The sequence below is a fragment of the Schizophyllum commune genome (assembly GCF_000143185.2).
Source record: "Schizophyllum commune H4-8 unplaced genomic scaffold SCHCOscaffold_13, whole genome shotgun sequence".
NCBI classification, from domain to species: Eukaryota; Fungi; Basidiomycota; class Agaricomycetes; order Agaricales; family Schizophyllaceae; genus Schizophyllum; species Schizophyllum commune.
Window position 1 is genome coordinate 470,617 of NW_026089550.1, and position 13,053 is coordinate 483,669.

At 56.2% G+C, this 13,053-nt stretch overlaps 5 protein-coding genes across 5 annotated transcripts; 3 read left to right on the forward strand and 2 right to left on the reverse strand.

Moving 5' to 3' along the window:
- Positions 1 to 187: 187 nt before the first annotated feature.
- On the forward strand, positions 188 to 1,618 carry SCHCODRAFT_02641678 (thiamine pyrophosphokinase). The gene is made up of 6 exons (XM_003026913.2): positions 188 to 461; positions 600 to 672; positions 730 to 825; positions 900 to 1,043; positions 1,099 to 1,210; positions 1,268 to 1,618. Exons 1-6 carry the CDS (start codon positions 268 to 270, stop codon positions 1,387 to 1,389), a joined length of 741 nt encoding a protein of 246 aa, XP_003026959.1. The 5' UTR covers positions 188 to 267; the 3' UTR covers positions 1,390 to 1,618.
- Positions 1,619 to 2,026: 408 nt separating this feature from the next.
- On the forward strand, positions 2,027 to 4,885 carry SCHCODRAFT_01254233 (UPF0187-domain-containing protein). The gene is made up of 12 exons (XM_050341327.1): positions 2,027 to 2,379; positions 2,434 to 2,477; positions 2,531 to 2,698; positions 2,751 to 2,890; positions 2,943 to 3,050; positions 3,127 to 3,142; positions 3,194 to 3,809; positions 3,866 to 3,920; positions 3,970 to 4,100; positions 4,151 to 4,207; positions 4,264 to 4,369; positions 4,427 to 4,885. The coding sequence occupies exons 1-12, from the start codon at positions 2,314 to 2,316 to the stop codon at positions 4,591 to 4,593; spliced, it is 1,674 nt and encodes a 557-aa protein (XP_050197617.1). The 5' UTR covers positions 2,027 to 2,313; the 3' UTR covers positions 4,594 to 4,885.
- A 932-nt stretch (positions 4,886 to 5,817) lies between these two features.
- Positions 5,818 to 7,057, reverse strand: SCHCODRAFT_02555361 (uncharacterized protein). The gene is made up of 2 exons (XM_003026815.3): positions 6,708 to 7,057; positions 5,818 to 6,658 (listed from the first exon to the last, which is right to left on the reverse strand). Exons 1-2 carry the CDS (start codon positions 6,753 to 6,755, stop codon positions 5,882 to 5,884), a joined length of 825 nt encoding a protein of 274 aa, XP_003026861.2. The 5' UTR covers positions 6,756 to 7,057; the 3' UTR covers positions 5,818 to 5,881.
- Positions 7,015 to 7,612, forward strand: SCHCODRAFT_02641689 (uncharacterized protein). Its single transcript, XM_003026911.3, has one exon. The coding sequence runs from the start codon at positions 7,121 to 7,123 to the stop codon at positions 7,388 to 7,390; it is 270 nt and encodes an 89-aa protein (XP_003026957.2). The 5' UTR covers positions 7,015 to 7,120; the 3' UTR covers positions 7,391 to 7,612.
- Positions 7,613 to 12,084: 4,472 nt separating this feature from the next.
- On the reverse strand, positions 12,085 to 13,041 carry SCHCODRAFT_02641700 (uncharacterized protein). Its single transcript, XM_003026814.3, has 3 exons — positions 12,322 to 13,041; positions 12,249 to 12,263; positions 12,085 to 12,196 (listed from the first exon to the last, which is right to left on the reverse strand). Exons 1-2 carry the CDS (start codon positions 12,931 to 12,933, stop codon positions 12,255 to 12,257), a joined length of 621 nt encoding a protein of 206 aa, XP_003026860.2. The 5' UTR covers positions 12,934 to 13,041; the 3' UTR covers positions 12,085 to 12,196; positions 12,249 to 12,254.
- Positions 13,042 to 13,053: the final 12 nt, after the last annotated feature.

The window sequence follows — 13,053 nt, forward strand, 5'->3', positions numbered from 1 at the left end:
AAGACGATCGAGCTGCTTTCTCGTCATGAGACTTGAGTACGGTGTCACAAGAAGCGCTCAGTCCTGCTTCCCGACTTCATAGAGTACGGCCGCCGGTTATGTCACTTGTTCCGCATCGGGAAACCCTTGTCGTGCTTGGGCAGCCGAATGGGGCGAGACTGGTGCCTCTTGCTCTCGACCATCATCTAGTCTCTCACGCAGCTTCCTCTTCTTTCCTCACCACCGTAAATTTGGTACACCGCCCACAAAGGCTCGAAGTCAAGGAGAATGGCAACGCACACTTGGAACACCACCTTTCTGCGCGGCGATGAGTCACAGGCGCGCAATCGCGCACTAATTATTCTGAATCAGCCATTCTCGGTTCCACTGCTGGAGAACCTGTGGCGGTCGACATCTTGGCATTGCTGCGCTGACGGGGGCGCAAACCGACTCAGCGATGTGCTAGGGGACAGGCGGCAAGAGTAAGTCCTGCTATGCTTCCAAACAGAAGATGAACAGAATGACGACGGCGAGCACTGTTCGGCAGCGGCTCATTCTGCTAGAAGGGCTTATGGAAATTAACTCGCGCATGTGCGACATCCTGCTCACTTTCAACGCAGATTACTACCAGAGCTAATCAAGGGAGACCTTGACTCGCTGCGCCCTGACGTGAAAGAATACTACAAGCAGCTGGTGCGCATCATTTCAGTGTTCAAGCGCGGAAAAGAATCAGCTCACCAGATATGATAGGGCGTACCTGTCGTTTATGACGACGACCAGGACTCCACCGACCTCATGAAGTGTGTGGCAGCTTTGGAAGAGAAAGAACGCGCCGAGGGCACAGAAGTAAGGCGGTCCTCGCTTTCACATATCGGTCTTCGCGTCCACACATCACTGTGGGTCTGACTTAGTTCCTGTAGCAGCACGATATCATCATACTCGGGGGGCTGTCAGGCCGCCTCGACCAGACGATACACACCTTGTCGTACCTCCACAAGCTGCGCCACAAACGGCGCCGCGTATTCGCGGTCACTGATGACAACGTCGGCTGGGTGCTTGACTCGGTGCATATTCTCCTTTGACCGCCTCTATTGTTTATCGCTCTGAACTCCGCAGCAGGGCGAGCATGAGATCACGATAGACCATACTGTGCTGGGGCAGACGTGCGGCCTCCTGCCCGTAGGGATCGACTTCACCGTCCTCACAACGCGAGGCTTGAGGTGGAATCTGAGTAAGTAATCATCATTGTCCAGGCGAAGTATGACATCGACGGCTCACGCTGCTATAGCGGAGCACAAATCGTCCTTCGACGGTCTCGTGTCGACGTCCAACCATTTGGATCCTGCCCACCAGACCGTCTACGTGAAGACGACGAAGCCGATCTGGTGGACGGCGGAGCTGCGCTCGTAGTTAGCGTTTGTTCAAGCATGCGACGAGGAATGAGCAGGGAAGCCTTCAAGGTTTTGTGGCGGGGACTTTCGGCGAAGGCGTGTTGACTGACCTCCGGCTCACCCGCTGCTGCCACGAAGACCTGACGGCGCCCCTTCAGCTTGAATATAGATCATAGATTGACTAGAGCTGTATCATGCGATGGAGAAGCTATATCACGGACGGGTCGTGCGCGCCAATAGAGAAGTATGTGCACGATGTCTCCTTACTCGCGGCACCGTGTCGTTGTTGCACTCGCGCAGCTTCGGGTGAGCTCTGTGTGCGCCCGCTTTGAGCGATGTGGGCATATCCGCTGCTTATGTTGCAACCGGTTGTGACAGGCGGTGGTGTCTGCCTCTGTAGCGGACGAGCGGACCTCAGAATCGCTCATGCCCGCGGTCGCGCCTTCCAAGGAGGCGCAGCCAGTCTTCGACAACGGCCATTGAGATCCATCACGCGATACGTCGGTGATAGGCGAAGCGCACCCGTTCAATTGATGGTCAAGTCCCGCGGGACTTGATACGGGAGCTTTCTCTGTCTATTGTTCAGGTTTTGGTACCGCGGCCATAAAGCGATCATTCTTCTTGTCCTAGTCTGCCTCGCGCGTACCTCATGTTGTCTTTTCCCCCCACCGCTGCAGGTCACAGTTCGAGAGTAAAACCAGCTTTAGCCAGGGGAAAACTGGGGTCCGGAGTACGCCCAGTCATCATACATTTGTCGGCGACTACGGGCGCCGATCACACTGGTTGCCTTGCCAAGGACGGTTGACCTTGCGGATTGGTCCCCGCTGCCCATAGCCCAGCGCGCCTTTTCTTCCCAAACTCCCATTTTCTTCTTCTCCTTCAACGCCTGGTGGGGCGAGAGCAGCAAGAGAAAACACCGTTGAGAGACCGCTTATTCTCAGAAATGGATCCCCCGCAAAGCCCCCGGAGTCCGACCTCCCCAACGAGTCCGACAAGCCTCGACTTGAAGGTGCGTACCGCAGAGCTTACGACGACGAGGGGGAAGCTGAGATGAGGATGACAGCGGACAGATACACTCATGCATAGAGGATTCAGCATGGCCGATCCGTACGTCTTCGATCGCATCGTAAGCGCCGGGGGAAACCTGACGTTCTCTGCAGGGTTGCCGCGCGGCGCCGCCCTGGCGCCAGCTTCGTCAACGCCGTGCTCGCCACAGCGCTCTTCCGCTGCTGGCACATCCTCATCTTCTTTGCCGCTTGGGCGACCCTGATCACCGTGCTGAACCACAACGGGTACGGAATATGGATCGAGTCAACGCTGCTTACTGTGTGAGTTCCCCCACACCTATTCCTCTTCCCCGAAGCTGATTAATTGCGACAGCATCGGTACCGTCCTCGGTTTCATCATCTCCTACCGCACCACGTCTTCGTTCGAGCGGTACAACGAGGGTCGCCGTCTATGGTCGCAGATCATCTTCGCCAACCGTACCTTCGCGCGTACTATCTGGTTCCATGTTCCTAGTATGTCGCAGACACCCCCTAGTCTTTTCCTCCGCTCATTCCCTTCTTTCAGACCCGGAGACCACAGAGGAGCGAGCCCGTATGATGATCGAGAAGAAGACGGTCATCAACCTCCTCGAGGCCTACGCCGTCGCGGTCAAGCACTACCTCCGAGGCGAAGGTACGTACGCTCCCTTGTCTTCTAGCCCCCTTCCCTTTCTTCTCCATCGAACCCGTTTACTCATCAACACGCGCAGATGGCATATTCTACACGTATGTTGCGCTACCCCGAGCCGTCTTGGCAGCCAGCTCATGATTTCGCAGGGACCTGTACTACCTCGTCAAGTTTCTTCCTGCATATGCACTGCCCTCCGGCATTGCGTCAGACCCGGACCTCACGGGCATCCAGCACTCGGAGAGCACCGGTGCCCAGCAGACGCGCCCCCGTGGCTCGTCTTCAGCGTCTGCCACCCAGGGCTTCCGTCGTCCGTCCAATGCGTCCAGCTCGCGCGCTCGCGTCCCGCACCGAGGCCCGGGCCTCCCGACGCCCGTTACGCAGCCGGCGGCTCCCAAGCGCACGCTGACCGCCGTGCTCGAGAACATCGGCTTCGGCGGCGAGAAGTACTCGGACTCGGAATTCAAGGACAAGGACTCTAAGAAGGACGTCAAGCTCAAGAGCAAGAAGGACAAAAAGGACAAAAAGAGCGACGACGAACCGGAGCGGGCGAATGTGCTCAAGCCGTCGGACGAGGAGTACCTCTTCCCGGCGAGCATGCCGCCCAAGTTCTACATCCTCGACCTCTTCCTCTTCTCGCTGCTGGTCAAGTGTCTCACGGAACGCGGGCGTTCGCTGAAGGGCAAGAAGGCCGCGAAGCTCCGGGCGAAGATGATCAACAGCACCGTGTCGCACAACTTGCCGCTGGAGCTCTCTTTGTACTTGGTACGCCGTCGTCGTCCTGGCCATGTCTTCGCAATAGCTGCTCATCATGCTCGCAGAGCTCCTACATTTCCGCGCTGCAGGTTCGCAAGGCTATCGACGTTCCGACGATCAGTAAGTGTGATTGCTCGGCTTGACGTTGTATCCCTAACAAGACTGATAGACACCATGATCGCGGCTCTCAACCAGCTCGTCGATAGTTTGACCGGTCTCGAGCGTATTTTGACGACGCCGATCCCCTTTTCGTACTCCATCCATCTATGGGTCGTGCTAATTCTGTACTGCTTGGCTTTGGTATGTTGCCCGTCTGTACTACGAACTACCAAGCCTGACTCGTCGTCTAGCCCATCCAGATTTGGCACTACCTGACATGGGTTACGATCCCGGCGACCATCATTATCGTACGTGCTCTGAAAACACTTTTCCAATTGTACGAACTCTCATCGCCATCTTACAGACGTTCATCTTCTTCGGCTTCCTCGTCGCTGGCGAGGAGATAGAAAATCCGTTCGGGTACGACAAGAATGACCTCAACCTGGACCACTTTACCTCAAATATCATCCGTGCGTAGTCCGCGCCCTTCCTTTAGGCGTCGCAAGGCTCACATATGCTCTCTGCAGGTAATGAGCTGCGCGCAATAACCGCGTCGCCGCCGCCGGACCCCGCTCACTGGGCGTTTGTCCCTCAAAATGACCTGCTGTTCACTATGAACACGAACGAGCGCGTCACGCCCGACGAGTGGCTCCGGCGCGGGTTCAAGCAGATGCAGCACGCCCTGCACAACTAGTGTGCTAGGCGCGCGCTGCCCCCTATGTTCTCCTCTCATCTGCTTCTTTCTTCTGTTGTGGCCATTCCTCTCGTATCCTCATACGCACCCCATTCGCGCGCACCTCTCGCCGCGCCCACGATTGCGTTTTCTGTCTCCTCTCTATTTCTGTCATCTGTTCCCCCTCATCACACTGTAACACCACCTCCATCTTGGGCTTTGTGGACTCACTGGCTTCCTTGGTTGTACTCTCTCTGCTGTTGTGCACTCACTCTGTTCATCTGCATGCACCGGACACTGGATTATCCATCTCTCGCCCCACCCCCCACTTGGCGCCTTACCTAGATATTTTGCTACACTACCATTGCATATATTGCCCCGCTCATTTGTTCCATCCTGCACAACACACCTTGCACATTCTGCCCGAGTACAACATCGTCACTTCGCAGATTTCGTTCTCCCGCTCATCCATCATCGATATTTATAACCGCACGCCACCATTTCTTCCCTGCAAGCGCCTGTCACTGTAGATAATCACCCTCCTTTCCCCCATCCTCGCTCGGCGGTGTACTGATGGACACTGCGTACTCACATGCATCGCCAATTATGCCTCCTTATGCGTACCCTTCCCGACCTCTACCAATCGACGCTTGTGCGCTGCGGTGCAGTGACTCATAACTATGCGTGATGCTTCTCAGGAAAGACCATCCATTCATCCATCCAAGGACCGTAGTGACTACGAGGTATGCCTGCAAATTTGACTTGAACTTGCATGACGCTCGGGAAGACGCCAGCATCAGTGAATTTCTTCTGACTTTGTTTGCGCTGGCTTTTCGTCACGTCGCATGTGCGGATATACTGTAGATGTACATTCTCCAATACCAGATCCCAAGAGGGAACGCAGTTCCCGAGCGCCTCGACTACTACGGTTGGTCCTTGTAGAGATGCGCAGCCTTGCCCGTCGCTGAGCGCGCCTTCGTCAAAGCACTATGCGTGTATCAACCGTCACGCTCGCTCCCGTCCAACTCGAACGAGGTCCTCTGTGATTGAAAGCGATGCATGCGTGAGCGCGACAACATACACTTCGGCGAGCACGACGCGGTAGTCGCGCCTATCGTCTATCGCCAAGGCCGTCGTGACCATCCATCCAAATTTCCCTCCGGGAGCCGGTTTGGGAGGCGCGTTCGATGCCTAACCATTCGCGTCTTCACCTTGTAGGTTACTGCCACAATTCTGGCACAGCATCGTCATGCGTAAACTTGATGTATGCCGCTGGAGACGATGGGCATCACGCCCGAGCTCGACAGCGTTATGCGTGCTGGTCAAGTTCGGTATCGGACTGTCTAGATGAAGATAAATTGCGTACCAGTGGAATGTGTCCTGCATTCTTGGTCAGGGTCTCCCCCATACCGCGACCCCACCAGGCCAACAACTCAAGCCTTGTATCTGCCTCCCGTACGAGATTCACGACCCTGACGCGTTCCTGGTCAGGAAGGAGGCGGATATTCATGATTTTGTCCTGAGGAAAGCGCCCTGGTATGCCCTGCACAAGCATCATCGTTTGCGACAGAAGCGCCGTGATGTGGCCGATGCGCTCGTGCAACGTCTGGGCTTCTGCTGCGAATTCCAGGAGATCACGGTTCTCTTTGTCGACTGGAGAGAAATAGTCGACAACGAAAGCAAGACAAGCGAGGATGGGATCGTCAGCGAACGGGGTCCACTCTTCGACGGCCTTCCTGAGTGTGCGAAGTGTAGCATCTGCAGCGTTCCGGGCGTCTAGTGCTTCTTCGATGCGCGAGTGCACATAGAGTATCTTCTCCTTGAGAAGGGTGGTGTAGTTGTTAAGGGAGTCCGGCTCGTCAGAGGCAATGCCTTGGGAGATGAGGACGATGACGTCGCGAAGGGCGGTGAAGACGTTGGCGACATGGACGGCGTAGGCGCCGGCGCTGCGCATGAGCGCTTTGAGAGGGAGGCTCATCGTGAAGAGCAGGCCCGCTCTCGACAAGTGATCCTGTACTGTGAGGCAGGATTCGCGCAGGCGCGTTATGGGACCGCCGGCCCAAAGTTCGATCTCGGGAAAGAGAGCCTGTGGTGAGGCGTGAGCACCAGCATGTCCGGGACGAGGACATAGTCACATATAGCTGTTTCTCTTCCAAGGCTCTCTGAGCGTCGCTGGCGAACATAAGGAAGGATGCGCGAGCGGCGGCGGTGACAACGGCGGTCGAAGGCAAAGGGAAGGACGAAAAGGGGTAACGGGCGTGCGGATCACGGAGTCGTCGGCGCCATCCATAACATCGTGAGCCAGCTCTCTCCGGTACTGTCACCACCTGAAATTCGCCAGCTTTTCAGCGCAAAGCGTCGCAGAGCCGGTGTAGACATTGCGCTGACTGGATAGGCTCCTCTGGCATCAGCCATGCCGCCGCCTCAGATCACCGTCCTGTACTTTGCGGCGGCTTCGACAGCGACGGGTCTAACGTCGGAGACGATTGTGCTGCCCTCCCCATCTCCCTCTGCAGAACCCGCTTCGGTCATCTCTCCCAAGGAAAACATGTCTGATCAGGGACAAATCACCTCGAGTACCTCTACCACGAATGCGCCTCTCGCTCCACCATGTACTCCTCATGCATTCCCCCTCACTTCCCTCCCATCTCTTTTGGCTTCGCGGCACCCTGGTACGAACCTTGCCGAGATTTTGCGCGACAGCCAATGGAGCGTGGACGCCGAGATGGTCGAGGATCCGGTGAAAGTGGCGCTGAAGGGAGGTGGCGATCATCTGCCCCGTCTCAGGAGGGTGACTGGACTGGCCAGGCGGCGGTAAGAGAGCTCCCCCCATCGTTTGGTATGCACGTCCCTCTCCCTCCCCGTCCCCCTCCCCCTGGCCTCAATCGCCGATGAGTGCGGTGGGTGCACCTCCCATAGGTACCCGCCCTTTGATAATGTCTGCGAACCTTCGTAGGCCCCAAACACCGATAGATAGTACCTCGCCGACATCCCCGATGTAGTAGAGTACACCGAATACTATAGAGCTTTTGTGACAGCATCACCCGCGCGTTTGACGATAAGATGGGCCGAGGACATAGGATGAGGGGCTATTGAGACCTCAGAGACTTGGGAAGAGGTTTGTTTTCTCCTCATTTGAGCTCAGTGATGCTGAGAACGATTTCATTGAACTCTCAAGACAAGGGAAATGCATTGTAACTAACAAACTACGACGGGGGAGGCACCCCTCCCCTCCTCGGAGGGGGAGGGGGAGGGGGCAAGTGTCTACGAGCAAGCCATCATGCTGGACGCCCAAGCAGCCGCCCTGCGTGGGGAAGGGTGCGAGAGGGACAGTAGACGATAGCGAGACGGTCAGTAGCCACGAACGTCGACGTCGACGACGAGTCGAACCGACGTGAGCGTCGGCTCCGAGCGCTCTTGACGTGTTGAAGTCGGTGGAAACGCGAAAGGAGGGGGTTGGCGGGAGGCGCGGGGAGCTCGGGGAGCGTCGCAAAGTCGATGAAGGAGGGCGGGTGCGATGGTGAAGACCTAGGAGGAGGTCAGTAAACGGATCTCAACTCAGGTAGGAGGCGCTTACCCTCGCTCGGCGGACGGCGATACATATACTCATCGCCTAGGGGGGCGGGAGGCGTAAGGAAAGCGTGGGGCGGGCGAGGACGAGAAGAGAGAAGCGTGCTCTGATAAACAGCTCAGCGAGAAGCGCAGGAAATGCAGGTGGAAAACGCGTACCCTTGCTCGCCGGACGGAGATTCGTTGCTTCGGAGCATACACGACGTCGTCCTTGAGGGTGGCGAGTGAGAACTGTGCTCAAATCAACTGTGACCACGATGAGGGGCTCGACAAAGCTAGGGAGGAGGTAAAGGAGAGAAGAGATGGGAAAGCGAATGATGAAAGCAGAGAAGGGTGCACGGAAGCACGCAAGGGAAGAAGGCGAAGGGGGAGACGCGTAAGGGGGGAGGAACAAGGCTCAAAGGGCGTCGAGAAGTATGAAAGCGATGCGCAAAATCCGTGGGGTGTGGGAGGCGAAATGCACAAGGAGAAGGAAGGGAAATGGCGGACCTTCGCCTAGTCTGACAGCAACGTACAGCGAGGAGGAGGCGGTCTACGGAGAAAGAGGCTGAGATGTTCTTCACGGCGCTGACAGCACATCTAAGAAGGATGAGCTGCGAGCAGAACACATGATATCGCGCACTCACCATGCATTGCATCGCATGACAGCAACGCACATGGCAGCGCTGCGCGCCGCCCCTCCTCGCTCCCCCCCTGACCTCCTCGACAGTCGCGACGATCACCTAGGACTTCTCGCGCGGACCTCGGTGCATTTGACGCCCGTTCGCGGTATGTTTTCGTGTAGAAACGCCTGAATAACTGTCAGAAATGAGGTGTGAAATCGAAGGAATGAGACATACGTGGACACTCGGCGGCGCTTCACGCCGCTCCGACCCCCTCCCAGCACTCGCGGCTATCATCTAGTACTTCCCGCGCGGACCCCAGCGCATCTTACATCTTACATCGATTTGCGATTTTTTCTGTCATTGAAGGCGCTTGAAAGATGTCAGGAATCGTCAACAAACGACGATGTCAGCGACGCACCTGCAACGCGGCGCTCCGCCCCGCGCCTCGCGCCGACCCCAACCTTCCTCCCGTCTGTCTCCGGGTATCGTCTCGGCGATCAGCGAAAGATACCGGCGCGGACATCGGCGCAATCGACGTCGATTTCGCATTTTTCGGGCCTTGGGGAGCCAGTGAAATTACTACGAAATGAGCACAAAATCGGTCAGAAACAGCTGATATGGGAGGTCCTGCATACGCACCGGAATGACCGCAGCCTCAGACAAATTGATGGGCGTGCGAGATGAGCATGTTGGAGCAGAACTACGCGGGAAAGGTCAGCAGACGAAGGAGGTGGTAGGATCGAGCAACTCACCGAAGCGCAGACTCTTGTTGCGGAGACGTTCGACTAGATTTCTGACCAGATGAAGTCGCCAGTCGAGATGCGAAAGGGTGGCGGCGGCGGCGGCGGAAAGTATGGGGGCAGGGAAGAAAAGACCATCCCTCCGAGACGCGAACGAGTATATACACCTGTCATGAAATTTGATCAGTCGTCCGATATCCGCCTAGTATAACGGCACTGATGCCTGCTGCGCACCTCCAAGCTTTCTCGCTTCCACTCAATCCTCGGACTCGGAGAACACGCGGTTTGACTATTTTCGCGCGGGTGACTCGAATACGATGCCCCGCATGCAGATATACAAGGAAAACTCATGTGGGCCTGCAATGTCAACGCCCCTCGACTCTCGGTGAGCAAAAATGACAGCGTACTCAGCATTAATTTCGGCACGCTAACTCTCGGCGTGACATCCCACAAGCCCCCAGAAACCTGCGGCTATCAGATTGGGTCCTGAACGAAACCATACCGTGAGTTCAATGCGGAGACCCGCGTCCACCAGCGCGTACCTTTAGAACTTCTGAACGCGCGGATTCTCCGCCTTGCACTGGCACTTATGTACCTTTCCACCGCGCTGCCATTCCCAGATGCCGGAGAACCACTGGACAGCGACAAATCTGTTTTCGCGCACGCGCGGGCGAGAAGACGAGGACATGCGCCCTCTCCTGCACTTGACTACACCTCGCCTCGATGCTTTTCTGCAAAGCGCAGGGGAGTCCGCTATCGCAGAGAGGTTGAAGACCAGTCGCACAAATGACGCGGCAAGCGCGAGGAACAGTGTCTGCGCCCATGTCGCTGCCGCCGCCGCCTTGCAAGCTCGACGAGCATTCAGTTCAAAGCCTTCCGAATCGGGCTCAATGGACGAGCTCGCGTGTCCTGAGGCACAGAGATAGAAGTCCGGTCAAGTCGCAATAACAGAGTGCAGATCTTGACGTATAGCTGGCCTCGCCGCTTCCGTTGCTCGTGCTTTTCCGAGGTCGGGTGAGTTGAGCTTGATCGCGGCCTTCTCGAGGCTCTCTGCGAGCAGGGAGAGTCAATTATATCGTCATATAGCATTACAAAGGGCCAGGTAGGTCGTTCAAGCAGTCAGCACGGTGCCCGAGCGTCGATGATGGCGGTCAAGGACAAGAAGGACAGGTTTGTGGCGCCGCCAATCAGGGACCGGAGGGCGGCCCGTCAAGTCCGTGCGCCCGCGCGCCCCGGGGCATCCTGTCCTCCACTTTCTGTCATCCATCGCGGCAGTCCGCCGTCTCGGAATAAGCGCGAAATGCGTCGAAGTACCAATCGCTACACACCTATGTACCAGTTACGGAACAGCTGCCATGTCTGCGCGCGACAGAAGCCATGCCAACTTCACCAAGACGCGTGCCCCGAGACTTGGAGAGGTCTACAACGTCGCGGGGAGCCCACGATGGGTTGTAATCACTCAAACCACAAGCACCATGTGTCCAGAACCCGTCCCAAGGTTTGCGATGGGCGAGATATACGTTCTGGCTTGCAGGAAGTCGCCAGAACCTGTAGAGATCCTGGGAAATTGCGCCACGTGCAGCCCCACTTATTGCCGTTTGCAGAAAAGTTTGCCACGGCCGCTTTGACACGAAATTGATGGCAGGCGAGCCATCTGGACTTGTGGAGGGCATGAGTCGCGCATATCGCGGCCTAAAATCATGAGAAATATATCAGTAGAGTCGTATCGATGTACTGTAGTGCACTGTGTGGTTTTCGAAGCGCACTGGCTAGTTTATGTGAGGGATATCTGGGGGAAGGCTCTTCCGGCACTGTGGCAGGCATAGCGCGCGTGAAAGGGGGTGGAATGACTCGGGAGAAGCTTCTGCATGCACTATAGACATGGCCCTATTGCATAGGGTAGCTCTTCGATTTTAGGCGCTCGACAAACCAGGTCATCGGGGCATCGCTCGTGCGGTACTTTCCTGCCGTGGATTTCTCTGTCAATCTGAACGTGTAGGCGTTCAAAGATGCGTTCATACAGATAAGGTGATGTTCTGTAGTTGGTGAAGTACTCTATGGCTTCATCGGAAGATCTGGGGCAGCCCCTTCGAGGCGACATTTCTGGCTCAAGCCCCGCTTATGTAAGCTGTTGCGCGCCCCCATGCCGACCGATTCTAGCTAGCAGCGAAAACGGGATCTTAGAATAGAGGGCAAGTATGCGTCGGTAAAAGACCTCTACGAAGTATACGAATGCTGGGAGGTGCTTTGGGCCCGGAACTTGTTTGACGAGATAGGTAAGGTGCAGCTCTCGTGCTCGGCAATTCTGAGATATGTTTTCGGTACAGTAAAATCGAAAAGCTAGCCTATGCAATAGGGCCATGTCTATAGTGCATGCAGAAGCTTCTCCCGAGTCATTCCACCCCCTTTCACGCGCGCTATGCCTGCCACAGTGCCGGAAGAGCCTTCCCCCAGATATCCCTCACATAAACTAGCCAGTGCGCTTCGAAAACCACACAGTGCACTACAGTACATCGATACGACTCTACTGATATATTTCTCATGATTTTAGGCCGCGATATGCGCGACTCATGCCCTCCACAAGTCCAGATGGCTCGCCTGCCATCAATTTCGTGTCAAAGCGGCCGTGGCAAACTTTTCTGCAAACGGCAATAAGCTGAGATCTCGCGCGCTCCAAAAGCGCGGCTGTCTCTGACAATCTTTCGCCTGCTGCAAATTTGAAGTCAACTCACAAAACATAGCTGCATTCGGGATATGATACCATACGTTACGCGTGCTACGACAAATTGGTAAGCGTCATCAGCCAACATATACACAAGGGCGAATGACCGTACCAGAGGGATGTAATCTGCATTCTGGATTAGATTCCTCCCCAAACCGCGACCCCGCCAATCCAACAGCTCGAGCTTTGTATCGGCCTGTCGTACTCCACTCACGACCCTGACGCGTTCATCGTCCGGGAGTTGGCGAATCTCCACAACCTTATCCAGAGAGAAGCGCTGTGGGATGCCCTGCACAAGCATTGTCATTTTCTCCAGAAGCGCCGCGATGTTATTGATGCGCTCTTGCAGCGTATGAGCCTCTGCTGCGAATTGCAGGGGATCGCGATTCTGGTTGTCAACTGGGTAAATCCAGTCAAGCACAGGATTAAGGAAGGAGGCACAGGGATCGTGAGCGAACGTGAACCGATCTTCGACAGCCTTTTCAAGTGCGAGAAGTGTAGCATCTGCAGCGTCCCGGGCATCCAGTGCCTCATCGATGCGCGAGTGCAGGACAAGTCTTTTCTCCCTGAGAAAAGCAGTGTAGTTGTCGAGGTTTGCCGGCTCATCGGAGACAATTCCTTGGGATATGACGGCTACGACGTCGCGGAGGGCGATGAAGACGTCGGCAACATGCACGGCGTAGGCGCCGGCGCTGCGCATGAGGGCTCTGAGGTGACGGCTCATCGTGAAGAGCAAGTCCGCATTCGACAAATAGCCCTGTACCCTGAAGCAGGATTCGTGCAGGCGCGCTATGGGACCGCCGACCCAAAGTTCGATCTCGGGAAAGAGAGCCTGTGATGAGGC